The sequence below is a fragment of the Phasianus colchicus genome, chromosome 5 (assembly GCF_987193195.1).
Source record: "Phasianus colchicus chromosome 5, bPhaCol1.hap1.1, whole genome shotgun sequence".
Lineage (NCBI taxonomy): Eukaryota > Metazoa > Chordata > Aves > Galliformes > Phasianidae > Phasianus > Phasianus colchicus.
In genome coordinates, this window is record NC_143440.1 from 17344793 (window position 1) to 17360473 (window position 15681).

Below are 15681 nucleotides of genomic sequence, written 5' to 3' on the forward strand. Positions count from 1 at the left end.
TGAATACTTGTCTTTGTGCCGACTCCTTTAACTTTTGCTGACACTTTGGATTTCCACTGCAATATTGAAGTTGCCTGTAATAAAAGATGGCTCTTCATAAAGAACATAGGACAAAGAGAACTGCGATGCACTTTGTGTTCAGATGGTCACTCTCCTTTCATAGTTCCCTTATTTGCTGCCAAAGGGGTAATTTTTCCCTTCTTTGGAACAGAATTTTGTTGACTAAGGACTAGACAGAAAGTGTGGCTCCAAAACCAGAAATGGTTAATTTTATAAGCAGCTCCAAAAAGGTAGCTGGAATGGAGGCTTAAACACTTGCTCGTGCAGCACAGAGAAACGTGATGACTGCTGCTCTGGTAGCTGCAACAGGGAGTGTAGTTATGACCAGAAAAGCATTTGGAGTCCAAGAATCACCACCAAAAAACCCACTGAACTATTTTTATGTTTTCAGGACTTTTTATGGTGACATGTTCCTCCTCCTCAGGCAGTGCCAGCCCCTCTGTTCCTGAGGCTGCTAGCTTTCAGGAGGCTTTGGGAACGGGCTCTTTATCCTCACCGTCTCACTAACACAGAATACCCTTAAGTGTTGTTTCAATTAATAGGACACTTTAAATATATATATATTAAAAAAAAAAAAGTATGAGATGTGGCTGACAGGTTTGCAAGAGGACATCTCCTTTAGCTCACTTCTCTGAGAAGGCTCTGTCCCATAGTACTCTGATCTCTTGATTCATAGTGTCCCTAGATTTGCCAGTCTGTAGCTGCCATAACCTCACTGGGGTCATGGTGCTGGAAATGGCTGCACTGGAAATGCAAGGGCTGTAATTCCAGGTATGAAGCTGTAGCTTGCCTATGAAGGGAGAGTACTCCAGATTGTACATGCATGATTCTCTATAGTTATATCTATAATGGAGATGTGCTCTTTTGCTTGCCTGACTAGGCTCCAAAAGAATAGCTTTCTTGCTATTTAGTCATCATCCGTTCCTGACCAACAGAGTAGGAGATGACGGGTAACATTCCCCTACTGTATCAGACAGCTTAAATAACTGCACTGCCGCCAATCAGTTCTGAACATTGTGTTGTTTAACACCTAAGAATCCTCTTTTTCCAAAGCAGTGCCAGGAAGTCTTCCGTAACCTCAGGCCTCGATTGTGCTGTGCTTACTTTCATAGGGAGCAGCAGTCTGAACCAGCAAGGTGGATAAAAGAGGGAAATGCTACTATTATCAAGAGGCTGAATATGAGCAATTGGTGTTGAAGAAGCCACTGAGTGCTGCCTATAGAGTCTGGCGGATGGCCCAAGCTTTCTGAAGCATGTTCTGATGAGTCCATGACCTCACCCACCCCTTGCTAAAGTTTCTTTAGATGTCTTCCTGGGAGGTGTGTTCTTAAATATGGCTGTTGTATGTATATGTTTTCCTCCTCATGTCTATTTTTTTTGAGGAGGTGAGGGAACCTTCATCCAGACAGTATTTTCCTCAATCACTTCTAACTTACTGTAGACTATCTATACACGTTTTCATCTGTGATAAATGATGAGAAGGACTAAAAATCCCTCTATATGTTTAGCTTGAGGCTGCTTTCTATCTGAAAGCTGGGTGAGGAAGTATGAAGACCTATATCTCAGATGCTGGAACAGGAAAGTGACCCTCCTATGGCCTTAGAGGAGAAAACTGTTTTGTTGCTGTTTTTTTTTTTTTTTTTTACAGTTCTCTTTACATCCCCTTTGCAAATCATCACAGAACCTCCTCAGCCTGTTTGGATCTACTGACTTTGTCTTCAGTAAACAGTGCTGCCCAATAGGAATAAAGATGCATGTCTAGGTACTGATATTTGCCATAAAATAAACCTGTGTGTCATTTATAAGGCAGTAAATTCACTTTAGGGGCTTCTGCAGTTGTCATTAAGTGTTTAGCTCTACAGGAGCTCAGACGGTTCTGGCAGCTGGGAGAGGAGAACGCTGTAAACTGGAGTAGGAGAGAGAAATCCAGAAGGAGTAAATATGTAGAAAACATTTAGAGCATTTCAGTTGAGCCAAGTTTTCCAGCTGTGGTGGGATGGCAAGGTTATCCTGGAGGACATCCCTGGGAGCTCAGATACAGCTGGGCTCTTTGTTTTCCCTTCTAAGCCTCTGCACTTCCCTGCTTTCTCTGTCAGGGACGACAACAATGGCAGAAAACAAGAGCTGGCCTGCCTGCAGCTCCGGGGGGAGTGCTGGGCTTGCAGTCTACATTTCTCCCCTTCCTTCTTTGCACAGCCAGGTCCCAGACTTGCTGCAGCTTTCTCTATGTTACACAGAAAGGACGAAAGGAAAATTATTCTCTCTGCCCCTTTTATGTAGGGGAAACTGAGGAAGTGCTACACTGTGACTTGCTCAGGTTTACATAAGAAAAGTTAGATATGGGGCACTGGCTCTGTGCTTGGGAGTCCTCTGTGCTTCTCAGAAAGGAGTCCCTCTTTCTTCAAATAAGAAAAAGGGGGAAAAATGAGGCCTGCTAAGATTATTTTTAACCTGTTTTTTACTTCCTTAGAAACGTATGTCAGACATTTCAGGAATGTCACAGCTTTGCTTTCCCTGGCTTTGCTGGAGGAATTCTTGCAGGGCTGGCACAAAGGTGGGAGACAGCTTCCTCAGCATGGATGTCAGGCTTCTTTTCACAGCTGCCCAAATTTTATTTTCTCCAAATACCCCTGCAACATATGAATAGGTTAATGCTGCATCTTTGTGATTGGTGGAATACTGAGCTCTTGGCTGCTACTAGATTTGCTGTCACTCCAGATTGTGATGAAATGTCCCTTTAGCAAAGGTGTTGCTATTAAAGTCACAAAGAAGCATAAACTTAATATCTGATAAATATAAAATCTGGTAAGTCTGTCTTTCCTAGCTGCCCATCTGCATAGCCTGTCTCCCTTTCCTTTGTTTCAGCTTGGAGACTGCCCCCTATCTGTTAATTGGAGGAGGAAGGGGATTGCCAAGCAGGAACATCACACTCTGAAAATAAATTTTCATTCAAGCTCTGTGCTACTGCAAAGACTGAACTTTCACATGCTATGAAGCTCTGTGGGCTACGCCTTTGAATAGTCCTCCATCACAGCAAAGGTTGGTGTGGGGCTCTGAGCAGTCATCAGCAGATCTTCTCAATCTCAATAACTCTCCTTACAGCAGGTACTTTCCTTTGAAAAATGCTGGTCTCTGTTGAAATCTCTCAGTCAGCATCATCTTTATCTCTTCATACAAAGTTTTGCTGTTAGTATTTCACAGCGGCTCTGATATGGGCTCTGGTTTAGTGCGGAACTTCTATCAAGGAAGATCAGCTGCTGTCTTTTCCATCTTGAAGAACACTGAGATTTCTCCAGATTTAAAATGTCACCTGGAATCAGCCCTCTTTAAAACTAGCATTCTTTATGTATTTAATAAGCAGCAAGGTAGAGCAGCTTTATTTTCCTTTGTGGGTTGGCATGAAGGTCAGCACTATAAACCTTCTGTAACTCCTGAACACTATCCCAACATTAAACACTTCTTGGGAAAGGAGGAAATCTAAGGGAAGCTGCACCTGGTAACCATCAGGTCCCAAAAGAATTCCTGAGCTTTTGGCTCCACTTCTTGAGATGGGCAGGGGTCCATGGGGCTCCAAGAAGAAATCTCAGCCATGGCTGCAGAACCCGCAGCGAGGCAGATCTATTAGGACATGGCCACTGTCTGGGGAACCTCTGAAAAGAAAGCAACTTTTAAACACCTATTGGCTAAGTGCTTGCATGTGATTTACAGCTTGATTGTGATTTACAAGGGAATGCCTTGTCGATTCCACCTGTGTATAGACTGTAGCAACTTTATTTCCTATGGTAAATTTGGTGTTGGCACAAGGGAAAATGGAGGCTCCAAGGGAAATCCTTGACTCCATCCCTGCTGCTGAGGCGTTTGTGGTAGCTGGGTGTCTGGGATGTCTGGGGGGCAGCGGCACAGCTCAGCTCCTGGTGTGGCATCTAAGGCCTCGTGTTACAGAGCAGCTTCTGCCCATTTCTCACTGGTAATGTATTTTATATCAACAGGCAGCATGTTTGATGGGGAAAAAGCAAACGAACTGCTGCCAAAAAGTGACTTTCTTTGCGATGGAGACACAGAGTGTTGTGAGGAAGCACTCGTGTCGCTGGGAAGAGGGAGGTGAAGGAAAACCCCCACCTCGGAAGAAAACAGCTGCCCTTCTTCGTGGATGAAACAGCAGGTATGGGCACACGCAGAGCAGATGCACAAGTAGTTTGTAAACAGACAGTGAGCGCTTTGCCCCTTCTCGTGTCCCCCTCGCGCCCTGGCTGGCTGCTCCAGGAACAGAAGGAAGAAAACCCAAACGCTAAAAGCCAACAAACGAACGTCTCCAGAAAGCCCGAGGAGCCCCGAGCCGAGCCGCCGCTCCCCGCCAGGTGCACGGCGCGGGCCTGTGCGGGCGCACGGCTCCTCCCCGGGCCGCGGCGCGAGCGGGAGAATCCCAGCCCCCTTCAGGGAGGCAGGAGCGGTGGGGGCAGGCGGAGGAGGAGGAGGAGGGCCGGGCGCGGCGCCTCCCCCTTCCCGCCTCCCTCCCCGCCGAGCGCAGCGCCCCGAGCATGGAACCTGCCTGAGACGCTCGGCGGGCTCCGCTCCGGCAGCTGCTGCTGCGGCACAACATGGAGGCGGCGCCGCCGCTCCTGCTGCTGCTGCGGCTCCTGGCCGCCTCGGTGCTGCGCTGCGAGCCGGGCTCGGCCGGGGGTGAGTGCCGCGGGAAGGGAACGGAACGGGGGGGGTGGGGGGAGCGGCGGCGGCGGAGAGAGCTTCTGCCCCTTTTGTTGGCGGAGTTTGGAGAAACTTCCCCAGAACTCCGCCGGGGAGAGACGCGCACATGGACGGGACGGGCAGAGCGGGGCTCCCCGGGGGCGGCTGCGGGAGGGCGGGGAGGCGGCGCGTCGCGTGCCCCCGTAGCCCGGCTCCTCCCGGCCCGGGGCGCGGGGGGCCCCGCCGCACGCAGAGGCCTCCCGTCCCCTCCTCGCGGGGCTGCTCCCCCCGGGGGCCGTGCTGCGGAGGGGGGGCTCTCGGTGGCCGCGTCCGGTTGCAAAAGAGAGACAAAAGTCGTGCGCGCGTCCCCCCTCCTGCCCCCCCCCTTCCCGCGCCGCGCTTCCGCGGTCCCGGATTTCTGCGGGGTTTGGAGGCGCTGGTGTCGGGTGTCGCTCACGGGCGGAATCCGAGGCTGCGGAGGGGGTGGGGGAACGGCGAGGCCCCCCCCGCACAGCCGGGCTCCGTCTGCGGGCCGTGGGCGGCGAGCGGGCGCTGGGCTCCGCGGGGCTGCGCGCCGCACGTGCGGGGCTCCGGCTGGGCGCTGCGCCTCGCTGCGGAGCTTTCCCGGCCGGCTGGGGAAAGTCGGCGGCGCGGCCGAGGAGGGCAGAGCGGCACCCCGGGGCCTCTTTTATTGGGCCACCCACCTTTCTGAAAACGGCTGCGGTTATTAATGCTGTCATTGGGAGCGCTGACCGTTGGCTGCTTGCATCGCCGCTCTAGCTTTCCTAGATCTGCTAGATCTACTTTTTAGTTGGAAGTCCATGTAGGTGCGTGTTACGATTTGCTCGTTCTGTCCTGTTTATACGAGGAAGATGTCCGTCTCAGAACTCCTGTTCTTATAACCCTAACCTTGGTCTTGCCAAGGAGTTTCAGAAAACCCCAAATGAGACTCGTTCCATTCTGAGCACTCATGTTGGTGTTAAGATGTTCCTACTTGAGTGAGTTAAACTACGCAGCTTTAGCAAGAAAGAAGCGAACTCGCTGTTTTATGTGGAGGGTGAGGAGCTCACGGTGTTCCTTGGGGCTGCCACGTGTTTGCTTGCTGGTTTTATGAACACTTTTAAAATATTTAGTGTCCTTTGACTGGATATAAGAAAGAAAGTTTTTACAAGAAGGGCGGTGAGGCACTGGCACAGGTTGCCCAGAGAGGTGGTAGACGCCCCATGCCTGGAGATCCCAAGGTCAGACAGGATGGGCTCTGAGCATCTGATCCAGTGTACGTGTCCCTGTTCACTGCAGGAGAGTTGGACCAGATGGCCTTTAGGAGTCCCTTCCAACTCACGCGATTCTCTGATTCCTCTTTATTAAGGAGATAACTTTTAGTAGTCTTGGTTAATAGCATAATTCAGTTCACGGTGACATTAAGTTGTAACTCGGAGGACGAATGTGATTCATCTCACTGTAGAGGCAGTGCTTCCATTACTGTGGCACTGAGTCGCTGCCTTCCAGACGTGTTCGTGAAGCTGTGACCCCTGTGAGCCCCAGAGATGAGCGTGCTGTGTGCACGTGGGGCAGAGCAGCTGTGAGCGTGCTGCTGAGGCTCCTGCTTCCAGCTCCCAGCCCTGTGAGCAGACGCCTGACTTTAAGGGGCTTTTACCTCTCAGAAGTATTTTGATGTGCTTATCTCACAAGTATGTAAATAGATCTCGGCAGGATTGGGGATGTGCTGGAACTTCTCTGGTGTTGAAGCTTCTGCAAAGTTCAGTTTGGTAGAGTGGATTTGGAATGCTTTGGCTGTGAAATAAATTTACTGTGGAGCAGTGCTCTTGCTCTGTACGTGGTCATGGCAGGAGTTGGTTTTATTAATGTGGCTTGGAATAATGATAAACCTCTGCAAGATGTGTGTTGTGCTGACCTGAAGGTGAGGCAGAGTGATCGCTGCACTTGGTGCTTCTGTGGAGGGAGGGTTCCTTGCCTCTGAGAGTTACTCAGGAACTATGGCAAGGATGTATTTTTGTCTGAAAATATTTAAGTGCTTAATGCTGTATAGCAGATGTTTTATGTCTGGCTCTTAAAAAGTAGAAGCGTTTGAAATAACTCTCGTTAAAACGTTACCTTCAGCAAGAATTGCTCTTAAATTCACCGGAGCTCGGTTAGCTGCTGCTGTGGTGTGCTGTATTGGGAGACCGTGCTTTTCTTTAATGGAATGATGATTTGCCCGATACCAAGACATGCAGAATAGTGACAGCTGAACAGAGGAGTGTGCTGGATCATCACAGAAGCTTGGGATACACTGTGAAATAAAAAATGCACTTGAGCACAGCCCTCACAATGGCTTTTAATTCATACTGATTTTCTTTAGATAATGAAAAAAACTGATGAAACTTCTCACTGTGCCTAAGTGTGGAATGTAGCAAGATGGAACACGTGCTTAATTTGGTGACGAGGGAATGCGCTGTGTGGGAGTCCCTATGACTTCAGTGCTGCTTCAGTCAGTCTGTCATTGGCTCAGGGAGCTCTTCTGGCAACCACTGCCAGCACAATGCGAGTCATGGGCACCGGTCCTCTGGCTGAGAGAGGCAACACCGGAGCTTCAGGCTTACCACAAAGTTTAAGTTCATATTTTCAGAGCGCTGGCTGCTCTGTCTCCAGATAAAGGCTTTCAGGCTCATTCAGGTACGGAGTCTGAACTCATTTGCTAAGCCTGAGCACTTTAAGTTTACTCTCAGGGTAGGTGTTTACATAATGAGTGCATCAGTCGGACGCGTAAGGTCAATACTTCAGAAGAGTGTGAATGTATTTCAGCAATAGCCCCGTGTGAATTCCATCGTTGCCTTTTGCCATTTTAAAAGTTTCTTTTTTTTTTAACTCAGCTGCTTTAAGTTTTATTTTATGATTGTTTTTACTTGCTTATAATGTAATAGTAAAATAGGCCTTGGTGTTGTTCCAGCGGTGATTTTTTTTTTCTCTCCTGCTTCTTTCTTGGATAATGCAAGCTAAGGTGACTTGTAACAAACACAGATTGTTTCTGAGAACTTGTTATGCCTTACTGTTATGGAAAGCTCTGTCTGTAACAACAAATAAATGTTACAAAACCTCTCCTGGAATGAACACTCACATGGCTTACAAAAGAGCCTCACAAGGGAGTCCACTGTGAATTCGCTTCTATTTAGCCAGTAACGCGAAATTGAAAGTATAAATAATAATAATAATAAATGGCTTTAATGGCAGCAGTTCAGTTTGTTTACTTTCACATTATGTCTGTATTTTTGGTATGCGTAGCATATGGTATGAAGGCAGCCTGGGGTAGGGAACAGCCACTGAGTTGAAACCTGGCGTTAGCTGCACATTGTAGGTGACTTTATTGCTTCTCATTATAAGACACGTGGACAATTTGTGACCAATTGTGACAGCGTTGGCTGGGGATGCTGGCTGGCCTAAGCCATGTGCTGCAGGGGCACTTGGGACGTTCTGAAGAAGTCAGAGGTGTGCCAGCTGGGCGTTCTGAACTGGGAAGTGCTTCTGGAGAGCCCTGCGCTTGTCAAGTTAGCCCATGGAAAATGTCATGATAGAGTCAAAGAGCAGATTTTGAGTTTGTGGGAGATTAAATGGTTGTAGCGAGAGGAGGAGAGAGAACTGGAAGTATGCCCCAGAGAGAGCATTGTTCCATACAGTTTTTTGTTAGGAGTTTATGCGCCAACAATTCTTTCGGTTCCTTCTTGGAAAACTTAGAATGAGGAACTCACCACCACCACTTCATCTCAGTGGTTTCTGTTCTCTAAAGAATAGACGGGAAATATCTGTCAAGCCACAGGATTCTACGGAGAAGTTCAAGGGAGTTCCAGGAATGAGTGCTGGGTGCGGAGGGTCTGTGTAATAAGCAGGGCTTTTAGGTTAGCTGTTGTTTCCTTTGCTCTTTCTTGGCTTGTGCTTTACCAGCCAGCACAGGCACGTGTGAGGTGGTTGTTCTGTATTAATGTTACATCCATGGATGACTTCTGCAAGGACACCAGTAAATTGACATGTACTTGGTTTAAACTGATTAGTTTGCTCTGGATGATAAACGAGTTACAGCAACCAAACCCACTTGTAAGCCAATAAATACATTATGTTAGTGTGTTACGTTAAATTAGCTTCTAGGGGACAGGCCTACAGGAACATATCAAAGAGCACCAGCTACAGTATTGCTTCATTTCAGAGTACAAAGGTTTATTGCAGTGGACAGTGCTGACAGCATGTGCAGTAGGAAGTTCCTGGTGCAGCTGTGAATGGCCTGAGACCATCGAATGTTGGTATGTGTGTTTAAAAGTTCTCTTGCTTAATAGCAAGATGCTGAATACTCCTTAACTCTTTCGAGTTTCTGAAGTGTTTTAGGTCGTTTTGAATAGTCTGCTAACCTAGCATCCATTACTTATCTTGAGTACATAAGAAAGTGGAGCTTCTCCAGCGTAAGTTGACTTCCTTTAGTTGGTAATAGAAGTCCTTGTGGGCAGAGTTAAGGTTTTTTGAGCTCTTGTCTTTCTGCTGAGCCTACGTAGGTGTAACAAGAAATTCTTTAAGGAAACTATGAAGTGTGCTGCTTGTGAGCTATCTTAAAAAATGATGGGTTGTTCTGTTCTGAAGAATTGAATTTGCCTGTGTGTTAGCTCTTAATTCTCCTCTCCATTATGAAAAGTGGAAATGTGGACAGTTTATTTCTGTCTTTATCATGATAGAAACGAGTAGTGTGTTTATATGAAGGGCTTGATTTTTTTTTTTTTTTTTTCCAGATTTTTCTTGGGAGTTCCTGTTAAAGGACAGGTACTGCCCTGTGAAAGCAAAGCTGTCCTAATGTGGGGGTTTTCTTTCTTCTGTTCCCATTGGTTTGAGGTTTGTGTGGGGTGGCAGATGCTTGGTTACTTGGGGGGCTCCTTAAGGTCTCTCCATTTGGCTCAGTGGTCGCCAGAAATTTGTGATGATGGTTTCATAGAATCATAGACTAGCCTGGATTGAAAGGAACCCACAAGGACCATCAAGATTTTGGAGGTTCTCTCTTGCCCCTTCTTTAGGTTGTCATGAGTGTACGTTGACTTTAATTTCTCAGTGATGTTGCATTCCATTAATGTTGCATTAATTTAAACCTCCTTTTTACAGTTGGTTTATTACACATGATAACGAAGTTATAAATTAGCACTGATGGACTCTGGATGCTCAGGCTGCAAGAATTGGACAGATCTAAAGGAGGAGAAGGCTGCAAGTGAAGACAGAAGCTTGGCTGCTTCTTTCCGTGGTGTTGAAGAATTAGTGAAGCCGGAGTGTGTGAAGCAGGCTTTGTTTGCTCAGTGTTTGTACACCTTTCAGCTGATGAGGAAAATTTGCTGATTGAGTGGACCTGCTGAGTTAATTTCTTGGCTTGTGTTTGGGAATTGGATCGTGTTGCTGCAGTACTGTCTTGTAGAAATTCATTTTCTTTTCCACTCTTCTGTGGTGTTGTAAGTAAACCAAAGGGAAGAGGAGTGGAGGATGCAAGAAAACAGTGCTGCTGTAACCTAAGTAATTTTGAGGGGTCGTTTTGGAGTTGAGAATTTGTCTTCAGTCATCTGTTACAGGTTTTCAATTAGGCACGAGTTACATCTAACAGCAGTGACCCACCTAAATCCTTGTCAGTAACTCAACATACCTTCTGTACAGGTTTCAGGTTAACCTGGATTTTGGGCTCATGCGTGCTTTGTCCAGTCCTTGTACTTTTCTTGGCCTTCATTTAGTACTAACACATTCTGTTATGTCTTTCCAAATTAAAACTGTCCCGACTGGACTTCAGAGTGGGGAAGATGTTTAAAAGAAATGTAAGTAAGTGCTACTTTTTATGCAAAGATTCATACTATAAAGTGTGGCTGTGAGGAAGCTAAGAGTTTCGTCTTGTAATACCATTATAAATTGAGAGGGATACTTGACTGAGACTAACCTGTGACAGTATGTGGATCAACTGAGACAAAATGCTTTTGTCAGACTTGTAGTGCTTCCAGTTAGCCTGAGCACTGGATATCCTCAAACTTCTGTGTCTGGGAACTGCACTTCCTGCCCCATTTCTGCCATTCCATTTTCTCTAGGTGACTCTAAGAGACCTGGCTTTGCCCTTACTGTAAGAAGATGTGCTTCTTCAGTGAACTTGCTGGGCTTAAACAGATTCTGGGGCTGAATTACACTTGTATTAGTTTTTCATTTCATCATGAAGGAAGTGAAGTAGGGCTTGGCTTTGGAACGACAAGTTGTCCGTGCATGACAGTGAATAATTCAAGAAAGAGAACAAATGGAAGGCAAAGAGCTTTGCTGCCTGATGTGTAACTACAGGGGATGTCTGTATAACATACCTAATATTCTTTCTTAGTGCTTGTAGCTAAATACAAAAGCCGGAATGCTTGAAGAAGTCTGTGAAATAGCAGCAAATTTTAAATCTCAAAATGAATCCTTTGTTTTATAGATGGTGTCACCTTTAACCACTGAACCGTAGGCTACCAGTGTTAAATGCTTATCAGTCACACCGTATGTTGAGCATGTTTTGCCTGGATCTAAAGGAGCTTTAATTTACATAACTTTAGTTACAATTCTGAAACAACCACGAAGCTCAGGTTAGAGTTGCCTGGTGCTAGGAGTGAATTTTGACGTAATTTCTCTTATAGATAGCTCTCATCTTGCTTTTGATTTTTCAGTTTCCCCTACACGTGCTTGAAGTATATGTTTAATTTTTTTTATTCTTGTTATTTTTTAAAGGGAAAATGCATTAACACCAGAAAGGTGTTGAGGGCTTACCTGGATGTACCTTTGCAAGAGCTCTGAAGGCAAACTGAAGAGCTGTGTTAGTGGTCACAGCCTCAAGTGAGAGCCAATAGGATGAAATGCACATGGGTAGCAGTCTCCACTTGGAAGGTATACACAGCTGTGGGTGATTAAAAGAAGTCTGTACATTTTCTACGTCTTCAGTAGTTGAGTTAAAGAAATCCGTGCTGTGGAGAATTTTTGTCTGTCTGGGATTTAACAGCTTGCTTTTTCTATCTGGATTAAGTTAAGGCTGTGACTTATCCGTGTGCTAAAACTCAGATTGCAGGTGCTGGAGTGCTGGAAAGTGCATATGCAGAAATAGTTAAAACATCTGGAGCCATTTCGGCAGTGACATTTGGGGAGGGTGTGGCCAATGCAGGCGTCTTTGCCTTTGGCCTGCCTCAAAACCTGTACGGACCTGGATCTTCATCTCTCCTGATCTGTGTTCTCGATAAACACCCTTCCCCCCCCTTTCCCACCCCGTGTCAACTGCTAAAAGAAACCCTCATGCCATAAGGATCCAGGAAATATTCCTGGATATATATTTCTTCTTCATCTGAACGGAGTAGATCCAGCAGTCTGGAGGGGTTATGTCAGACAAATGACTGAAGTGAGCTCTGTTGTGCCTGCAGATCAAACCTGTGCTCCTGGCAGGGGTTGGAGGTTGATGATCTTTAAGGTCACTTCTAACCAGGGCCATTCTGTGGTTCTGTGCCAACTGAACTTTGAATTGTGTGCTTGATGCTTATTGAGTGTTTGAGGTGTGCTGCCAGGTCTTTGCTACCCAATAAACTCTGACAAACAAGTGCTGCAGATGGTTAACATTTCCAGAGAAATTCTGTCTGCTCATAGCCAGTTTGTGGCCAAAAGTGTGATACACATTGCGATTAATTTTCTCTCTGAAGTGTTTTTCTGGCTCTGGCCATTCTCATTGATCGTTACTGTCGTCTGACTGCAACTGGAAATGATACCTGGCTAGGAAGGTCTTTACTTTAAGGGGTAGAGAGTTGGCTGTCCAGTTAGCCTAGCTGCTTTTGGTCTTCCTGTACACTCTGAAGGCAACAGAAGACGACGTGTTTGCTGGAGTTGGGAGGCTGTAGTCCTTCTGCTAGAATGAATCTTGAATGGTTGTGACAAAATCCATGTGCTGGGTGTCTGTTAATGCTGAGGTCATTCTGCTGTTTGCAGATTTCACTGCTTTAAACAGCCTTCCAGACATTTATGGAAAGCAAACGCGTTTTGCCTGAGCCAGAGGCCTGGAAAATGCCAGGGCTTTATTTAGTGACTGGTAGTTGCTCTGAGTTTAAATGTGCTACCAGATAACTCAATTCCCCAGGGCAGAGACGGATTTGCTCGTAGTTCTGAGAAGTGCTGACACTGGCAGAAGAAGTCTCTTGCAAGGCCTTGGCTGGCTCATGCTGAAGTATGTGCATGGGGAAGGGTGTGAGATGTTTGAGAAGGGGATATATGCCATATATGTCTGTGCGTGTGTATGTGTGAGTGTGGATATAATATGTATATATGTTCTTATGTGCTTAAATACTTGGTTAACCAGTTTCTCCTGCTCTGTTTTCTTCTTTCATTCCAGTGGTTGTGTTACTGAATAACCTTCCATTTCTGGGAGGGGGAAGGGGGGAGGGCGATAAAAATAATAAAAAAAACCCCTGCTTTTTGCACAGAGTTCACCTCCATATCTGTGTATATAATTTTAAGGAGGAAAGTTTTCAGTAACTCAGTGTTGGGCTGGAACTCAGCATGCCTGGTTTTGTTCTTGGTGTTGCAACTGCAGTCTGTGAACTCCAGCTTTGCATCTGAAGAAAGGTGACAGTGATATATAGATGATCTCTCTGAATGCATCTTGGAGTGTTTTACACAAGAAGCACCTCAGAGTAATCTTTTCCTATACATATGCTTTTTAAATAACCTTCTGGCAATAAACCCACTCTATTTGACTGCATTGTATTTCTCTCTCACTGCATGGTGTTTTGTTACAAGAAAATGAGGCTGCACACCAGCAGAACTATAGGTAAAGGATCCCAGAAAAGGCAGGAAGATGAGTGTTTTATTAACCAAAATTGCATGCATGATCAGTTTTGCAGCTAAATCTTTGATCTTGCATAACTATCACCTTCCAAACTCTTTATTTTATAATTCCTGCATGGTGTATCTTTCTCCAGTGTTGGTAGTGTTTCTTCTGAGCCTGTAAGTTGTTCTAGGCAGGGCTCTGGTGTATTATCTTTCTTTCTACCTGCTTTCTTTCTGCTATTTTCCCACTGTCTGAAGAACCACGATTGCTAAAGGCTGTAATGTGTGTAGGTGGGTAATTAAAAACAGTGGTCAAGAGAGCTCTTGGAAACTTGTTGGGTTACTTCTCTGAGCAGGATGATGAGACAGCATCACTGAATGGAAGAAAAAAAAAAAAAAAAACAAGACAGAAAACCACCACCCTCCTTTTCCTGGCAGCTTGAAGAGCCAGCTTGCTTTCCTTTCAGCGTGTGGTTCTGCCAATGGTGTCTGACCCATAGACTTGGTGAAACCGGAGGAACTGCAGCATAGCGGTGTTTGAGGGCTGTTTGGCTCTCAGACTCTGCACAATGCAGAGAAGATGAGTAGGTAGAAATGCTTTGTTTGTGACTTGTTTCAAATCGCCTCTCAACTTGCCTGGTCTGCGTTAATTTCTTCATTGTCACTGAACAGATTTAAGTGATCCAGGATTCATTTACCTTGGGGATTATCACCTCAACGCATGCAGCCCTTCTCCATCCTGCTACAATAATTACAGCTCATGGAAAATAACTCTGGCTGCTGCTCCCCAGGGTGTGGAACTGCTGGCATCTGGAGATAGAGCACATCTGGTGCTGGTCCTCAGAGGCAGGAGTCAGCCAGCCAGAGCTTATTGCATGTGGGGAATGATGCTAGTGACTTATTTTATCTGAACAACGGCTAGGGGATCCTCATAAGCACTGGCCTCTCACCTCCTCCTGCTTATTCTGAGTCCTTTCTGGTTGTTTTTATTTTTATTTTTATTTTCCTGAGGAAGTCTGTGCAGTGAGGGAGAACGTGGAGTGCTGTTACATTCTTGATGCAGCCGACCCAGTACCTCAAGCCACTCTTGCTTCTCAGGACTGCAGCTCTTATGCAGGCAAAAAGCATGTGTACAGGCTGCCAACCCCAGCCAGAAGGCAGCTGGGACGTATTGGTGCTGGTGTGTGTTTGTGCTTTTCTGACTCTTAGATTCCATGGGATCGATGTCCTAGGGACATGCAAGGCAAGAGTTTTCTTTTTGAAGGAGGTGCACTTTTGAGAGTGTTTGAGGAATGTTCTTGGGACCTGTTTATGTCACCTTTCTTGTGTGGATTCTAAGGCTTTTATGAAGGAACAAAACTTGCTTCGTCTGAGCTGGAATATGAATTCAAAATTGAGCAGCTATTTCAGAAGAACTCTCCCAGGAACGCTCTTATTTTAGAATGGTTTCCACACAAAGATCTGTTCTGAAATACTTGACTGTAATTCTTTCCCAGCATTAAGCTTGGAGCTTGTTTCCAAGTATAGGAGCTGGGACTGTGTAACAGGCTCACTGTATTCAATCTGAATATCTTCTGGTCCTATTGTGATGTAAACTCATTGATTAGCACGGTTGTTTATAACATAACGCTTGTTTGCATGCTTGTTGACAGCCTTTTAGGACCTTCTCCTCCATTAATGCTGGTTTCTGAGGGAGGATGCCTTCTTTCCTGTATTTCTTCTCTGAACACATAGCTAAGGGCTTACAAGAACATCTCTGAGGCCACGTGGGAAGAGTGCCTTCTGGGCACATGTTTCTGGGGTATGACTTTTTTTTTTGGCGTTGCAGGGGTAGATGGAAGGAGTACTTGAATAGACAACAGAAAAAGTAATGCTTGGTTTTGGAGTCCCTGTGGCAGGACAGGTACACTCAGAGGAGTGGCAGGAATCTGTTCTTGTAAATTCTGCTGTTGTTCTTGAATTTCAGTTGCTTGTCTTTACTGCAGTTCCACAGTTGTTAATGGGGAGGAAACTGCTTTACGCTTTCTTTCCAATGCTCACTTTGAGACACTAACTGCAATTCTTTTTTATGGTCTATGTTGGAAAGCAAAATGACTCCATGTCTCTCTTCCCTGT

The 15681-nt window shown here is 45.9% G+C and overlaps 1 protein-coding gene across 1 annotated transcript in view; it reads left to right on the top strand.

Moving 5' to 3' along the window:
• The first annotated feature begins 4549 nt into the window (after positions 1-4549).
• Positions 4550-15681, top strand: part of LRP5 (LDL receptor related protein 5) — a 136974-nt gene continuing 125842 nt past the window's right edge. Inside the window, exon 1 of the mRNA XM_031608964.2 lies at positions 4550-4740. Coding sequence (XP_031464824.2) covers positions 4659-4740 — 82 coding nt within the window. The 5' untranslated portion in view covers positions 4550-4658. The remainder of the gene's footprint in view (positions 4741-15681) is intronic.